The sequence below is a fragment of the Solanum verrucosum genome, unplaced genomic scaffold, assembly GCF_900185275.1.
Source record: "Solanum verrucosum unplaced genomic scaffold, falcon-dt-bn FXZP01000220.1, whole genome shotgun sequence".
NCBI lineage: Eukaryota > Viridiplantae > Streptophyta > Magnoliopsida > Solanales > Solanaceae > Solanum > Solanum verrucosum.
In genome coordinates, this window is record NW_026020308.1 from 149,591 (window position 1) to 165,821 (window position 16,231).

General features: G+C 33.3%; 4 protein-coding genes across 4 annotated transcripts; 2 read left to right on the top strand and 2 right to left on the bottom strand.

Moving 5' to 3' along the window:
• The first annotated feature begins 859 nt into the window (after nt 1-859).
• On the top strand, nt 860-4,898 carry LOC125835139 (uncharacterized). The gene is made up of 4 exons (XM_049514277.1): nt 860-978; nt 3,355-3,458; nt 3,746-3,822; nt 4,548-4,898. Exons 2-4 carry the CDS (start codon nt 3,358-3,360, stop codon nt 4,685-4,687), a joined length of 318 nt encoding a protein of 105 aa, XP_049370234.1. The 5' UTR covers nt 860-978; nt 3,355-3,357; the 3' UTR covers nt 4,688-4,898.
• A 1,824-nt stretch (nt 4,899-6,722) lies between these two features.
• On the bottom strand, nt 6,723-8,186 carry LOC125835061 (probable LRR receptor-like serine/threonine-protein kinase At3g47570). Its single transcript, XM_049514201.1, has 2 exons — nt 7,191-8,186; nt 6,723-7,072 (listed from the first exon to the last, which is right to left on the bottom strand). Exons 1-2 carry the CDS (start codon nt 8,035-8,037, stop codon nt 6,723-6,725), a joined length of 1,197 nt encoding a protein of 398 aa, XP_049370158.1. The 5' UTR covers nt 8,038-8,186.
• Nucleotides 8,187-8,191: 5 nt separating this feature from the next.
• Nucleotides 8,192-10,181, bottom strand: LOC125835062 (LRR receptor-like serine/threonine-protein kinase RGI5). Its single transcript, XM_049514202.1, has 3 exons — nt 9,275-10,181; nt 8,437-9,179; nt 8,192-8,212 (listed from the first exon to the last, which is right to left on the bottom strand). The coding sequence occupies exons 1-3, from the start codon at nt 10,179-10,181 to the stop codon at nt 8,192-8,194; spliced, it is 1,671 nt and encodes a 556-aa protein (XP_049370159.1).
• Nucleotides 10,182-15,175: 4,994 nt separating this feature from the next.
• LOC125835063 (uncharacterized) lies at nt 15,176-15,924 on the top strand. Its single transcript, XM_049514203.1, has 2 exons — nt 15,176-15,830; nt 15,914-15,924. The coding sequence occupies exons 1-2, from the start codon at nt 15,176-15,178 to the stop codon at nt 15,922-15,924; spliced, it is 666 nt and encodes a 221-aa protein (XP_049370160.1).
• The last annotated feature ends 307 nt before the right edge of the window (nt 15,925-16,231 follow it).

Genomic DNA, 16,231 nt, shown 5'->3' on the forward strand with positions numbered 1-16,231 from the left:
AAATGCATGTTCAGATAAAATTTTATTTTTACATATCATTTTTCAAATTTAACTTCAAATATTATTTTTCAAATATATCTTGATTCAAATATGAATGTTTGTTTAATAATTTCTTTTGGATTAAAATATTGAAAGAGAAGATAAATTTATGCTAAAAGTTAATGTGAAAGTCTGTATCAATTATTATAGTATTTTAACCGAGTTTAATAAGTATTTTTTCTATTTCATTTAGTCCATAAAAAAGTGATGCATTTCTTTATTTAACAAATATTTAATGACATAAATCAACATTTTCATCGTATTGCGTCTCATTTAATTGTCAATTTTTTTTTATAAAGATTAACTTTTTTATTTTAAAAATTTATTTAATTAAAGAGTAATTTTGAGATATTACAAAGTCTCTCATATTTTTGAAATTCTATGTCTAATCAAATTTCATCACATAAATTAGGATATATGAAATAATAATTATCATTTAATATGTAGTTGTTTGGCAAAGTTTTTATGAGACCTATTTTCTTTTTTAAAGTACTTATTTTAAAAAGAATAAGGTGTTTGACGAAAGAAAAAATAATTTTATCATAAGCTAAAACAAATTGCAGCCTTTTTCAAAATATTGTCAAACACTACTTGGTGCTCAAAAATATTAAATTTATTGATCAGACATTATAAAAACACTTTTTTAAACAATGTGATTTGAGGAGAGACTAAACAAAAAATCTATTTCGATTGAATTAAACTATCCACTTTAACAAAATCAATAAAATAAAATAAAATAACTTAAATCAAATTAAACCTAGGTCCTTTGCCCAAACAGCTTAACCCTCAACTATTTCTCCTCTCTCTCTCGCTCGCTCGCTTCTCCTCTTGGGCCCTTTTGCCATCACTTCTCTGTTAGATTTTCTTCTTTTTCAACAAAATTTCAAGCTTTTGTTTGTGGTGGAGCAGTAAAGTTTACATCTTTGGCCTTGAATTAAGGTACCCATTTGTTCTAAGTGTTTAGTTAAGTGGGTGAAATTATGTGCTACTACTTCTTTTGTCCAAATTTAGGTGAATGAGTCAAAGCATCTTATACTTTGTGTCTATTGGGGCATAGATTCTTTAAGTTGTTTTAGAGTAAAATTTACATTTTTGGAGACTACATAATTGGTAATTGAGAGAATCATAGTTGGTTTCGTTGATTTTTGAATCTGAAAACACAAGGGTAAGTAGGCTTGACACGGAATTATCATTGTTGAAAAAGCTAAACTTTGCGGTTTGCGTTCTACAATGTAATGGGACTGTTGATGACACCATAGACTATGGTTAAATATATTTACATAGAATAATTAGGGGTCCTTTGGTAGTTTGTTTGGAGGTGAGTTACCCATTCCTATATAGGTAATATCACGTTTGGTAGCTGATTAGTTGGTAAGTTATTCTTGTATTAAATTAATACGGTGTTTGATTTTCAATTTAGAAAACCATAGAACTAATATATATACAAGTTATACATATATAAGCTAATACATGAATAATTAATTCCTGCATAAGATAATACATAGATTCCGTCCTAATAATCCTTGGATTAAAAATATTTGCATAACTCTAACCAACTACCAAACTCTACCCCATATAGTCTCTTTTGAAATTTGTACTTATATTAGATGTGATATGTTTTACACTTTTACCAATCGAAAAATGTCCTTGGTGCTCATTTAAATGGAAGGACCTTGGCCAGATTGAAATAAATTCTAGTGGTTTGGCCGAAATTTGAACAAATCAAACCTTAAATTTCAATTGCTTTTAAGCCTCAAAATTGTGTGAATGCTCCTCCTCTGCAGCTAACTTGCTCCCCCTCTTTCCAACAACGACATACCTTGTGTAATCCCACAAGTGGGGTTTTGAGAGGGTATGATGTATGCAAACGTTACCCTACCTTTGTGTGGTAGAGAAACTATTCTCAATAGAACCTTGGCTCAAAAGGAAAGTATCCGACGTAGGATTATAAGAAAAGAGCTAGCGAAGTAGCAAAATACAAAACAAATGCAACAGGAAATAGTAATACACATTGAAGAACAAGAAGCTATGTGATAACTAAATAATACTACTAAAAGGACAAAAGGAGAGGGGGAGGTTAGCCCACTCTCTCTCCCACACAGAATGTGACAACATCCAACTACCTGCTAGCCTTCTATCCTAATCTTCAAGACCTCAACTTTGATATGATAGATCCTTCTATATATGACACCCCATTGATATTATGTCTTCTGAATTTAACCGGATAGTATTTTTCTTATTTGCTTCCCATGTGAGTTAACCGGATAGTATTTTGCATATTGCAAGAAGCAATATGCACCCATTGCCTCCAAAATAGTGTGTCACTGGCCAAGGAACTCTGAGACATACATTTGCTTCTACTGCTATTTTATCTGTGGTTACTTGTTTCCTAAAGTTACCTTTCTTTGGGCACTTTTTCATGTTTTTTTCATCCATTTGGACCTCTGTTGAATGTTTTTAGATATGAAGCAAAGCTAGAAAACAGTACCTCTGACTAGTTGACTCAAAGGAGACAACCGCAAAACGCCTCTAAGGTCTATTGGGGCTTTAAGTGCAAAGCGCAAATAAAGCGTGACCTTTAATGAAGAAATGCACAAATGGAGAAAACATACAAATATGTATGTGTAGTCCGGTTAATTTCATGAAATAGAAAAATTAGATATTGGCTAAGAGATATACTTAAGATCTGAAAGCATGAAAACATGTTAGGGATAATGCATTAATTCTGGAAAATTAGGTGAGACGACCAGCTTTTGGGCCTGCTATCAGATCTTAGTCATTGTTTGAAAAGTAGTACTCCCTCTGTCTCAATTTGTGTGAAGGTGTTTGACTAGGCATACAGTCTCAATTTATGTGAAGGTGTTTGACTAGGCATGAAGTCTAATACTTATAAGCATGAACCGAAAGTATATAAACAAAGAAATTGAAAAGTATGTCTTAGAAGCTTCATGACGACACCACACGTTAAGCGAGGCGAAACACTCAACATGTTTTGCACCTCTGACAACACTGGTTAAACATTCATAGTTGATTATGCTTTGGTATTGTAAAACATTGGATCACATAATTAAGGTCCTTAGGGTTTGGACTGTTTCTTATTGTAGTACAATATGGTTTGCTCTTTAGGTAATAGTTCACTGAAAGCACTAATCAGGAGAAACATGTGTTAGGTGAAATTGCTTTCTTACCATTTGACAACTCTTATCTCACTTCTTATATGGTTCTTTTCTTCTTTTTCAATCCATAGATTACATTACATTCGAAATTTCAAAAATTTGCTAATTATTTTCAAATTATCCTCATTTCTGGAAACAGTCAATGGAGCACGGTTCATTCGAAGATCAGTCAAAAGCAACATTCTCGCTGACAGATGAGGACCATACACTGGCAAATGCTGTTAGATTCACTCTAAATCAAGAGTTAGTAATTCATCTCGTCCTCTTTCCTTTCTTCTTTCATTATGCAGTGATCACTGCAAGTACTAATATAAACCATCTTCTAGAATTTTGCTTGAAGATATATTACTCAACTCGTCATGTAGATAGCCTCCTTATCTCATTTTGTTACATTCCACTGATCTTATGTTTATGTTGTTGCATGGTCTGTCTGCCACTCTCTGGCCCCCCTCCCCCTCTCTCTTTTTTCTTAAGAGTGGTTTATGAAACAAACTTAGGGCAATGATTAACTTATGTCTATTTTCTTGCAGTCCTAGAGTAACATTTTGTGGTTACAGCATTCCACATCCCTCTGATGCTCGAGTGAATATAAGAGTTCAGACTACTGGTAAAGCTTAAATATCTAGATATTTCTACAACTTGTACAAAAAGAAAACCTTATATTTTTTGATTTTTTAAAAACTTATCTTATCTATCACGGGAATATGCATCCTGCTTCCACATTAACATAACATGCTTGATACTAGCTAAAACTTTCATCATGAACTTTTTAAATAGCTGTTGGACTTTCTGGCCAGTTGGTTTTGGTGGAGAATATATTGTGATGCCCTTCCCATTAAAAATTCGCCTTTTTCTTTCAGCTTATTTGATCTGGCTCATGCAGTAGATTGTGGTGTTAGATATTTCTACAACATGCCTATGTACATAGTATGATAATTTTTTTCGATAACCGTGGTGTCCGGGCTAGTTTAAGCGCACCTCGACTAAGTCCACGGAATACCTATCAGCTATCACCTCCCACCAGCAACAAGTACACCAACCTCTGTCCACCTCGGCTAGGATATATGGGAAAAAATCGTTTACTGTTTTTTGTCTCTGCTGGGATTTGAACCCTCATGGTTCTCAACATACTTTATTGAACACTAAGCCACACCCTTGGGTATATTGTACATCGTATGATAGGACCGCTTGGAAATCCTTTAGAACAATTTGCAATAGTCTTTTTATGCTTCCATATGTTTATACCCTTCTATTCTGAGAAATGTTGTGGATCTCTGTTTGTGTTTTGGTACATCAAGATTTTATGCAACTTTTAGTGGTCTTCTATTGCAGGGGATCCAGCAAGAGAGGTATTTAATGATTCATGTCAGGATCTAATGCTTATCTGCGAGCACGTTAGAGGCACATTTGATCAGGCTGTTTTAAAGTTTAAAACCGGAAAAGGTCTGAGAGCTATGGATATCAAGAAATGATTTGACTAATAGTTTATATAGCCTTCTATAAATGTGAATTTTTTTCCCGTTTTGCAAACACTGAGGAAACTTTTAAATGTAATTGTTCCATTTATTTGGTGCATTAAGTTTCTTTTTTTGCAAAACCATGCTAAAGAATGCACCTTGGGTTGTATGGAAATATTAATCTGCACATTGGTTGTTGTAAGTAATAATTTTGTGTTCTAGTTTATGTGATAGTGAATCATAGATCTCTTATCTGCTTGCATTCATGCGCGTATTGTCTCAGTTTGTGCATTATGAACTCCATCCATAGAAACCTTAGTATGTAAATGAGGCCTACAAGTTATCAAATTTGGTTGGCCTTTGTATATATCCCTTTGTTTTTAATTTGCTATTCTTTAGTTGTTACGTAGAGTGACCTTATCTTCTGTTAATTTAATCGTGTAAGCCATCTTTCCATTTGGTCCAAGAACTAAGAGCACCCTTAGGGGTCGTTTGGTTTGAAAATGAGTTATGATGGGATAAGTTATGTTGGGATAAGTTATGTTGGGATTAGTTATGATGGGATAAGTTGTGTTGGAATTATTTTTTATTGAGTGTTTGGTTTGTTGTATTCAAAATAATAAATTTTAAGAACAATTTATTTGTTTACAAAAATGCCCTTCATTAATGTAAAAAGTGATATAACAAAAGGGTTGAAAGAGACATTTTTATCATTTACCTATTTTATCCCGGGATAAGTTATCTCGGGATTACTATACCACCCAAGGAGAGGGATAACTTATCCCGGTACTAATTATTAATCCTGGGATAAGTTATCCCGAACTTGCCAACCAAACAACAAAATAAGCAGTACTATAATTTAATCCCGGGACTATTTGGTATTATCCCTCATACCAAACGAGCCCTTAGAGAATGTGCTTGAAGGCTAGTGGTCATATTAGTTGGTGTCTGAGAAATACTTTTTGTAGATGATTGTGATGATAGAGGTGGTTAGTGACGATGATTTCATGGTAGAGTTGGTTGATGCTAGTAGTTGGGGGTGTTGCTTGCTAAGGAACGTGTGGTAGTTGATAATGGTGTTGTTGGTAGTTGGAGGTGAAGCTAGTTGTGATGGTGCAGATGGTTGATATTAGGGATTGATTGCAGTGGGGGCAATATTGATAGTGGTGACATTGGTGATGGCAATTGCAATACTGGTGGTGGCGTTGAAAGTGGATATAATTATAATGATGGGGTGATCGATACGATAGCGAGTACCAACAGATGACAACAGTGGTGGTTGTGATAACAAAGGTGGTGGTGACTAACGGTGGTTGTGATGACAAAAATGGTGATGGTAGGTTGTGGTTGTGGACAAAGTGATGGTGAAAATTAACTACATAAAAATACCTCTAAATGATATTAAAACTTTGCTGAAGATGTTAATGATTAAGACCTATTCAGACCAAATTAGTGCTTAAATCTTAATGTCCTAAGGTCTGAACCATTCAAATTCAGACCTTCATCAAGTGCAAACAGATGAAGCCTAAATCATTCTTCTATCAAGCCTATATAAACTTGTAATCTGCCCAGATGTAGCTCGACATTAGAAGTTTCATGATTGAATCTTGATGATGCAGCAAATTACAAAAGTGTAGCTTACCATCAGCTTTCCTAAAAGTCATATATAGTGAGAAGACCAGCATTTGTGGGGATCGATTATTTCGAATTCTCTGAGAAGTTTCACTATGGGGTTAAAGCGCTCTTTACAAAAGGAGACTTTATTATCAGAGTTCGAATGTGAGACATTTGGTGGGATACTACTCAACCTCTAGTGACTATAAATTGTAAAATGTTGTTGAAGATTGAAATATCATATTCCATATTCAAAGTTATGTAGAATTCTTTGTAGTCATTGGAAACACCACAAACACTCACTTTTGACGTCCATTTATCATCAAAACTACATATATCAAGAAAATTAAACACACTTAAGTACTTGAGCAAAATTGAAAGATTAGCGTAACTAGCATAGGTAATTTGATAACATGAGCATACGGTCTGATTCCATCTAGTGCCGACTAATAACAAGTTGTAGCCTAATCATTTTCAGTGTTGAAAGAGCATATTTCATGCTAATTCTTGCATCAGGTGTCACTAAAGTGCAACTCAAAGCTAATTCCATGATAGATAACAAACATTGCAGCTTTGCATCAATATGTTCATCCCCTGACTGTACCAAATAGTAATCCACCACCTTATGAATTCCAGTTGGGAAGGAATTACTAACCCAACGTTGTATGCTCAATTCTCCGGTAAATATTTCATCACTTGGTCTCTTTCTTGTGAATGTCTCCATTATCAGGGTGCCAAAACTATAAACATCACAGCTCGTGGATACTATTCCATCTTGTCCATACTCTACAATCATGGTAAAAAATGATCATAATAGAATTGAGAATATTAATCTATATCTAGAGGAAATAATTGTTTGGAGTAGTTAAACGATATCAGAAAGATTTTGAAGTTTCTAATATACCTGGAGCAATATATCCAATGGTTGAAATTGTCCTTGTTTGGACAAAAGCCTCCCCTTCACCTAGCAATTTCGCAATGCCAAAATCACTGACATGACCAACCATTTCCTGATCTAGCAAGACATTACTTGGCTTCAAGTCACAATGAACCACAGGCGTTGTATGACCATTGTGGAGATAGTCAATTGCAGATGCAACATCTATCATTATATCCAATCTCTGTAATAAGTTCAAGAACAAGTTGTGGGAGTATAACCATTTATCAAGTGTCCCATTGGGCATGTATTCCAACACCAGGGCCTTGAAATCAAGGTTTGCACAGCTTGTAATAACTTTGGTCAGATTTCTGTGGCGAAGGTTGCGGAGTATCTCACATTCAGTGTCAAAACTTTTGAATGCACCCTCCAATTGCACATTGAATACCTTTGCTGCCAAAAGAGTACCATCCTTAAGTATCCCTTTGTAGACCATGCTAAAACTCCCTGTACCAAGCAAGTTGCTTTCGTCGAATCCTTCTGTTGCATGTTCAAGTTCATAATAGGAAATTCTTTCATGTTCTTTTACCAGACACACATCTGCTTGACTTGCATTCTTCTTTGTCTTTCTCAATCTTAACACCACATATCCAACTACCAACACAAGGAGTGACACAATCCCTAACAGCGTATATAAACCTATAAGCACTCTTTTTCTTCTTGACTTCTTTGTAGATTTGGTTTGACAAGGTTTTACGTTAAACCGGGAGTCACCACAGAGTGCATAATTGGACAAGAAAGATTGACTAGGGACATTTGCAAAAGGACCGCTAATGGGAATTTCTCCACTGAGTTTATTGAATGAGAAATTCATGGATTTGAGATACACTAGAGCTTCTAATGACTTTGGAATTTCACCACTAAGATTGTTATAGGACAAATCCAAGAATTCCAATGCCAACAATTTGCCAAATGATTCTGGAATAGGCCCCTCTAATCTATTATGTGCTAGAGAAAGATCAATCAATTCAGCTAGACCTCCTAAAGTGCTAGGAATTTTACCAGAAAAATCATTTTTTGACAAATCAATTAGTGTCACTGCCTTTATATTTCCCAACTCCAGAGGAATATGATCACTTAATGAATTGGATGAAACATTGAATTCTATAAGGTCTTGAAGGTTCCCCAAGTTTGCAGGTAATCTAGAATTCAGCCTGTTGTAAGCTAGATTAAGATACCTCAAACTAGTTACATTCCCTAAGCATGAGGGTACCAAACCAGAAAAATGATTTCCTGACAAGTCTAATACACCAAGATTCTTTAAACTGCATATAACATTTGGTATGGTACCTTTAATCTCGTTACTATGTAGATAAAATTCTTGGAGGTTCAACATGCCTTGGACAGTTTTTGGAATATGTCCGGTCAACTCATTGTTATACAGATCAATCCTTGTCACTCCAGTAAGATTACCAATTTCTCGAGGAATGACGCCATTTAGCTTACAGTCATTTCCTTGAAAATTATTCAGCGAGTGTGAAAAATTACCAACAGACGGTGATAAAGCCCCATACAATGCATTCTCATAAAACCGGAGTAGTCTTAGTTTCCTACAGTTTGTTAATGATGTAAGGAAGCTCAATGATGGATCGCTGATAAAATTATTCCCCTGCAAGTTAAGAATCTCAAGGTATTCTAAGTTACCAAGTGATTTAGGAATTGGACCTGTGAAACTGTTTCCTGAGAGTTCAAACTTTGTGAGTCTTGAGGAATTTGAGATTGAAGCAGAGATAAAACCACTTAGATTATTTTCTGCACAAAGAAATATTTCTAGGTTGGGCATTCCACGACCTAAATCTGAAGGTAGAGTACCTGAAAGCTTGTTTAGTCCAAAATTTATCGTCTGCAGTGCTGACATGTTGAAAATGCTGTCAGGGATAGAGCCAGTTAGCTCATTATGTGATAAATCCAATACCTGAAGTTTCTTAAGATTACCTAGCTCCATTGGTATCTCTCCTGTCAATTGGGGGAAATATATGAGTTACCAGTTTAGCGGAAGAGAGAAAAAGGAAGAAAATTTTCATTTTTCTTGTAATGAAATATCATATTACCTTCCAAATGCAGAACTCCGAGATATAATTGTGTAAGAGCTGTTAAGTTTGCCAGCTCTCTTGGTACAATTCCAATAAACTCATTGAAAGACAATGACAAAATTTGAAGTTTTTGGCATTTCTCCAGGTTTGGTGGAATAACTCCACCTAGGGAGTTTTTTGAGAGGTGAAGCCCATTCAAGTATGGAAGATGGTCGCATAGAGTTATTGGAAGCTTTCCAGTAAGATTGTTATCGTTAAGAACAATGATTTGCATTGTGGTAATGTTAAAGATTGATGATGGTATAGAGCCACTAAGGTGATTATATTGCAGATCTAGGATAGTCAAGTTACGAAGATTACTGATTTCTTGAGGGATCTCTCCCTCTAAAAGATTTCTCCGCAATTTCAACTCTTTCAGCTTTGTTAGATTGGAAAGGGAAGTTGGAATTCTCCCCGAAAATTGGTTGCTCGATAGGTACACAAAGCATAGATTCGGTAACAAACTTAAAAATGATGGAATGGCTCCGGTGAAGTTATTGCTTGCGACATCAATCACTTTCAACCTCTGCAAACGAGCCAACTCTTGTGGCAAATCTCCATGAAAAGCGTTAATACTGATGTTGAGGGAAACAAGAAATGAGAGGTTTCCAAGGTGTGGAGGAATGGTACCATGAAGTTGCATGCTAGAAATGTCTAAAGCAGTGACTCGATGGTGGCGGGAGCTGCAAGTGATTCCAATCCAGCTGCAAACCGGGGTTGAAGAAGACCAGTTGCTTGCTAAGATGTTGTTAGTATGAGAAGAAATGTGTGATTTAAGTGCAAGAAGAGCAACTCCATCAGGGCTAATATTAGCAAGTGAAGTATGGTTAAGAAGCAGAATGAAAAGTGAAAGTTGAGCAAAGAGGAGAATATAACTTGTGTCCATAACTATGGCAAGAAGAATTGATAATGCAAAGCAATGATGTTAGAAGACCTATTTAATCATATCAAATTCATTGGTTAAGAGTGTTTTTGGTCAACAGTCAACAGTCTTCTCTACATTGCCATCCATAAACACTCAAAATATAAGCTAACAGTCGTTGATGTTTTCCTAAATTTTCTTCAAATATCTCTTAGAAATGTACAGTAAATCTGTATCATTACTTTTCATCTGAGAAATATAATTAAAATGACGAAAAGTCTCGGCCGATTTAGTGCGAGTATAATCTCATTTTTTTTTTCCTTTTCTCATTTTGTCTTTACTTAATATTTAATAATTCTATTTTATCATTCATCCTTCCTTTTCTATAACTACTTTCTGGACACGTACTTTAAAACTTGAATGCGAAATTTTCAGTCTTAAAAAATTAAAAAATAAATATAAAATTTAAAAACAAATAAAAACTATATATATTATTCTAAGAACATAAACTTTAATTGAAGATATATTATTTAAATTATATAAAACAAAGTTCAATTAAAGAATTAAAGATATATAAAAGAAAATAAAACAAATTTTAATTAAAGATAGATAAGGAAAATATATTTTTAAGAAAAAGAAAACAAAAAAAATGGAATTAGAAATAAATGACAAATCAAATTCTATTTATATAAAAAAAAATACAATTCTTATAAAGTTATAACAATTAACTTTTTATTCTAAGAATATAAATTTTAATTAAAGATATATTAAAGAAAAGAAAACAATCTTCAAGTAAAGATATATAAAAGAAAATAAAACAAACTTTAATTAAAGATAGATAAGGGAGAAAAAAGGGAATTAGAAATAAACGGCAAATCAAATTTTATTTATGTAAAAAAATGCAATCCTTATAAAGTTATAATAATTAAATTTTGAAATAAATAAATAAAAAGTACAAAGAACAAAGAAAGGAAATAAGTGATTTGAGAAAATGATATGAATAGCATTAATGATGAGATTAAAAAAAGAAAATTTAAAAAATTAATAGCATCAATGATTAAAGAATTTAAATATGATCATATTTGATATTCTATAAAATTTTAAGGTAAAATTTTCTCTTTTAAAAAATAGGAAAAACACAAAAAAAAATTAGAAAAATAAATACACAAACTTCCAGATTTAATTTTTAGCAATTATTTTAAGAAAATATAAGAGAAAATGAAAAAAAACATTTGACAAACAATAAATAAATGGGACAAGGCATAAGTATCCCCTAGACTATGACCGAAATCTCAGTGACACACCTAAACTTAACTAGGGTCCTATTACCCCCTAAGCTAATTTAAAATGGAATAAGTACACCACAAACGCTGACATGACATAGAGAGTGTGCACACTTTCTTGAAGGCACGTGATGAGTGTACAAATTGGACACATGTCATTTTTTGATTGGTAACTTTATAATTAGTTAGTACACATATTTATTGATAATAAAACTTATATATATTTAATTATTTTTATTTCTTTCTTTGTAAAATATTTATTTTAATTTAATTTCACTTTAAACTTTTTTATTTAATTTATTATATTTTCACTTTTAATTATTTAAAAAAAATTATGTGTATTTTTTTTTTAAAATAATTTAAAAGTGTCCTTTAATTTTAACATTTTTTTTTATTATGTTTTATTTGATTTTCTTCACTTATTTTGATATCCATTCAAAATTAACTTATTTTAAATACAAGACATTTGAAATCAAATAAAAAGGAAAGACAAAGAAAATAAAATCAATAGAAAAATAAAAGAGAAAAACAGTGAATGTAGGTAAAAATTTTTTTTGTTACAATGTAAAAAAATGTGTATTAACTTAATTTAAAAACAAGTTAAAAAATAAGAATATTTTTTTTTAAAAAATTTAGATTTTTTAAAAAAATTTTGAATTTTTTTTAATTAAAAAATAATAATATTTACACACGTGGCGGGGAGAGTGTGTGCAAACACAACCAACTTGGGTGGTTGAAGGTGCCACATCAGCACAAAAGGTGCACAAAAATACGAAAAAAATGAGTTCGGGGGGGGGGGGGTAATAGGATCGTAGTTAAGTTTAGGTGTGTCTCTAGAATTTCGGTCATAGTCTAGGGGATACTTATGACCTATCCCTTAAGGATAAATGATAAGAAGTAATAAATTTCATTTTCCTTTACATTATTAATGTTTGTTACTATGTAATCTTGTATGTAAGATAATATAGTGTTTTAGTTTTAATGATTGATAAGTTTTAAGTATTATTTTATAAATTTTGTGATATTAAATTCCTGCTCAAAGCGCGAGTAATTTTACTAGTTAAAGATATATAAAAGAAAATAAAACAAACTTTAATTAAAGATAGAAAAGGAAAACTAAAAGAGAACAAAAATACGTTTTTAAGAAGAAAAAAAAGGAATTAGAATATACATTTCACCTTAATATTCTCCTCCTAATTTAATATGATTTCCATAAATAAATTGATTCTCTCTCCAAACAATTCTTCTCGTCTATGAACCACTTATCATTCTTTTTATAAGAGCCACAAGTGATTTCAATCCAGTTTGCATCACTGAGGGTGAAGATATTGAATGTGTGATGTGTAATGTGTAATGTGTGTTCGCTTTCTTGGGAGAGTCCTCAGTCAACATGTAATGAAGTGATGAAATTAAGTATCCTTCTTATAGAAATCTCATCATTAATTATTAACTAAATCAAACAATTTCTAATTATCTATACGAAGAAAGTTTCCATAGTTTTTTTTTTTGTGGGGGAGGAGATTACAATGTGGGGAATCGAACCCTCACCAATTAGGTGGGACTTCAGACAACCAACCTACTAAGCTATTAAGATTCTCGAAAGTTTCATAGTTTATAAGTAGTGAGACAATATATTACATTTTTTGGAGTTATGAGTCAATTTTGAGTACCAATAGTTGTAATGTGACCAGGTCTTTGCCTATTTTTCTTCTGTGGAGGCTTAATGTAAAGAAACTGGAAACAGTTTAGTCTTGACATATGTATTTAAGTTCAATGTAAGAGGTCTTTTTTTTTTTGGGTCGATAGAGATGTTGACGTATTTACATAGTACAAATTAGCATTCTTTGTTGCACATTAATTTAGAAGATATGTTCAACACAAATTCATTAATCTTGATGAAAATTTTAATTTTAAAACCTCTTCAACATTTCTTCGATCCTTCCTATGGGGAAACTCCGGACTCAATACCCTGACTTTCTTTATACGGAAATCTTCAAATTCCACACAGAGCCGGCTCATAGGTGAAGTCCGCGAAGCAATGGTTTTGGTCCCCAAATTTTACTAGTAATAGGTTTATGTATCATTTTTTTCCTAACTCCTTGAATACTCACCAGTAGTCCAATGCAAATGCAAGTATAGGATGCAGGTCAACTGCTGCCTTTGGCTCGACTTCTGTATATATACATTATTAGTTAAATATTTCACAAAATTACAAGTGACATTGGGGACAACGGTAGTGGTGGTGGTGTTGAAAGTGGACATAATTATAATAATGGAGGTGATAGATATGATAGCGACCGACAATAGTGGTAGTTGTAATAACAAAGCTGGTTAATGATGGTAGCTTGTAGTTGTGGACAGAGTGATGGTAAAAATCTCCACACAAAAATACCTCCTAATGATATTAAGACTTTTTTGATGATGTTAATGATTAAACCTACTCAGACCAAATAAGTGCTTAAATCTTAAACGTAAACAAATACACTTAATGGCCTAAGGTGTGAACCATTCAAATTTAGACCTAGATTCATATCTTCATTAAGTGCAATTAAACCGAAGCCCAAAATCATCCTCAATCAAACCTCCATGAAAAGCCTTAATAAATGTTACGTTAAGAAAACCTATCAAGAAAAAGAATAAAATAAACCTCCGATTAAGAATCAAAGACTAGAAATTTATAAATCTCTCTTTCCTGCATTTTAATTTCTTGCAAAAGTGAATACTGAATGTCCTGCATTCTGTTGTTTTTCTTTGTTGTTCCAGTTTGTTTTAATACTGTTTTGTCCAGTACCTCTCTCTAGTAAAATAAAATAAACAAAATTTTCAGTTGAAAACTGTAATAAAACTTGATCAACATGATTTTGGAGAATAAAGAATTGAAGAAACACATTCAAAGTTTGGTAGAAAGATTAACATCATTTATTTCTCATTTTCGACTTCCATACATCAACACATACATCAAGAAACTAGTTGCTTCCTACAACCTTTGATTAAACACACTTAAGTAATCAAATAACACAAAAAAGTAGACGGTCTGATTCTACCTAGTGCCGACAATTGACAAGCTGTAGCCTAATCTTTATCAGATTTGAAAGAGCATCTTTCATGCTAATTCTTGCATCAGGTGTCACTAAAGTGCAATTCAAAGCTAATTTCACGATAGATAACAAACATTGCATCTTTGCGTCAATTTGTTCATCTCCTGGCTGTACCAAATTAGAATCCACCACCTTATGAATTTCACTCGGAAAGGAATCACTAACCCAACGCTGTATGCTCCATTCACCGGTAAATGTTGTTAGCATGATAGACAACTGAATGATTGTATATATTAATGTAATTATATAGTGATATAAATTAGCATGATCATATACATTTGTTGTAGAATCATATGAATAAATATTGTGATAGAATAGCTGATTTGGAGGGATAGCAAGGCAGATTTGTATAGATAGAATAGCTGATCTTTAGGGATAGGAATGGCGGATCTTTAGGGATGTGTAATCTTTATTTTCTCTATATAATGGAAAGACTCTCTCACTTTGAGAGGCATTCAGCTGGAAATTTACATGGTATTAGAGCCTTCTCTTGGCTGTCTTGTTTCATAGAGTCATTTGTGGTTCCTTTTATTATTTTTTTTGAAAATCTTGGTTTTTGGCTACCTCCTGGGAATTTTGTTCTTGGTCATTCTTGTTGCTTTCTTGAGTCTTTGTAGTTTCATAGCTATTCAAAAGCATGAATTCACATCACTTTGAATCCTTCAGTGTTCGTTTCACTGGAAAAAAATATTCTTTTTGGGAGTTTCAATTTCAGTTGTTTGTCACCGGCAAAGAACTATGGGGCCATATAGATGGAAGCGATCCTGCTCCTACTGATGCAACAAAGCTAGGTGAATGGAAGATTAAAGATGCTCGGGTGATGACATGGATTCTAGGGTCAATTGACCCTCTTATTGTTCTTAATCTCAGGCCGTACAAGACAGCTAAGGCCATGTGGGATTACTTACAAAAGGTTTACAACCAAGATAATAGCGCAAGACGCTTTCAGTTGGAGTATGAAATTGCTAATTACTCTCAAGGAGGTCTTTCTGTTCAGGATTATTTTTCTGGATTTCAAAACTTTTGGGCTGAATTTACAGATATTGTCTATGCCAAAATACCTACTGAATCCCTATTAGTGATTCAGGCAGTTCATGAGCAAAGCAAGCGAGACCAATTTTTGATGAAATTACACTCCGACTTTGAGAGTGTTCGCTCTAACTTGATGAATCGTGATCCGTCTCCCTCTTTGGATGTTTGCTTTAGGGAATTACTTCGTGAAGAGCAACGCCTTGTCACACAAAATACTTTTAAGAAAGAAAATGATGTCATTGTTGCATTTGCTGCTCAAGGTAAAGGAAAGGGCAGGGATATGAGTAGAACTCAATGCTACAGTTGCAAGGAATATGGTCATATTGCTAGCAATTATAGCAAGAAGTTTTGTAATTATTGTAAACAACAAGGACACATTATCAAAGAGTGTCCCACGCGCCCTCAAAATCGTATGATCAATGCTTTTCAAGCTAGGATAAATGGTTCCACTGATGATAACTCATCTTCAGGACAAGTTCTTACTCCTGAAATGGTACAACAAATGATCGTGTCAGCCTTTTCAGCATTGGGATTACAAGGTAATGATGTTACATCTAATTTTTGGATTGTTGATTCAGGCGCTTCCAATCATATGACCAACTCAACGAGCATCCTAAAAAATGTTCGTAAGTATCAAGGTCCATCACAAATACAGATTGCC

Coding starts and splice junctions, on each gene's coding strand:
- LOC125835061 (XM_049514201.1), bottom strand. CDS start 8,037: ATGAATTTCTCATTCAATAAACTCAGTGGAGAAATTCCCATTAGCGGT. Junction 7,073..7,190: donor CATTGGATATATTGCTCCAG/GTATATTAGAAA, acceptor CCATGATTGTAG/AGTATGGACAAGATGGAATA.
- LOC125835139 (XM_049514277.1), top strand. CDS start 3,358: ATGGAGCACGGTTCATTCGAAGATCAGTCAAAAGCAACATTCTCGCTG. Junction 3,459..3,745: donor AGATTCACTCTAAATCAAGA/GTTAGTAATTCA, acceptor ATTTTCTTGCAG/TCCTAGAGTAACATTTTGTG. Junction 3,823..4,547: donor TATAAGAGTTCAGACTACTG/GTAAAGCTTAAA, acceptor CTTCTATTGCAG/GGGATCCAGCAAGAGAGGTA.
- LOC125835062 (XM_049514202.1), bottom strand. CDS start 10,181: ATGGACACAAGTTATATTCTCCTCTTTGCTCAACTTTCACTTTTCATT. Junction 9,180..9,274: donor CGGAGTTCTGCATTTGGAAG/GTAATATGATAT, acceptor CCCAATTGACAG/GAGAGATACCAATGGAGCTA. Junction 8,213..8,436: donor GAAATCATTTTTCTGGTTTG/GTACCCTCATGC, acceptor TAAAATTCCTAG/CACTTTAGGAGGTCTAGCTG.
- LOC125835063 (XM_049514203.1), top strand. CDS start 15,176: ATGAATTCACATCACTTTGAATCCTTCAGTGTTCGTTTCACTGGAAAA.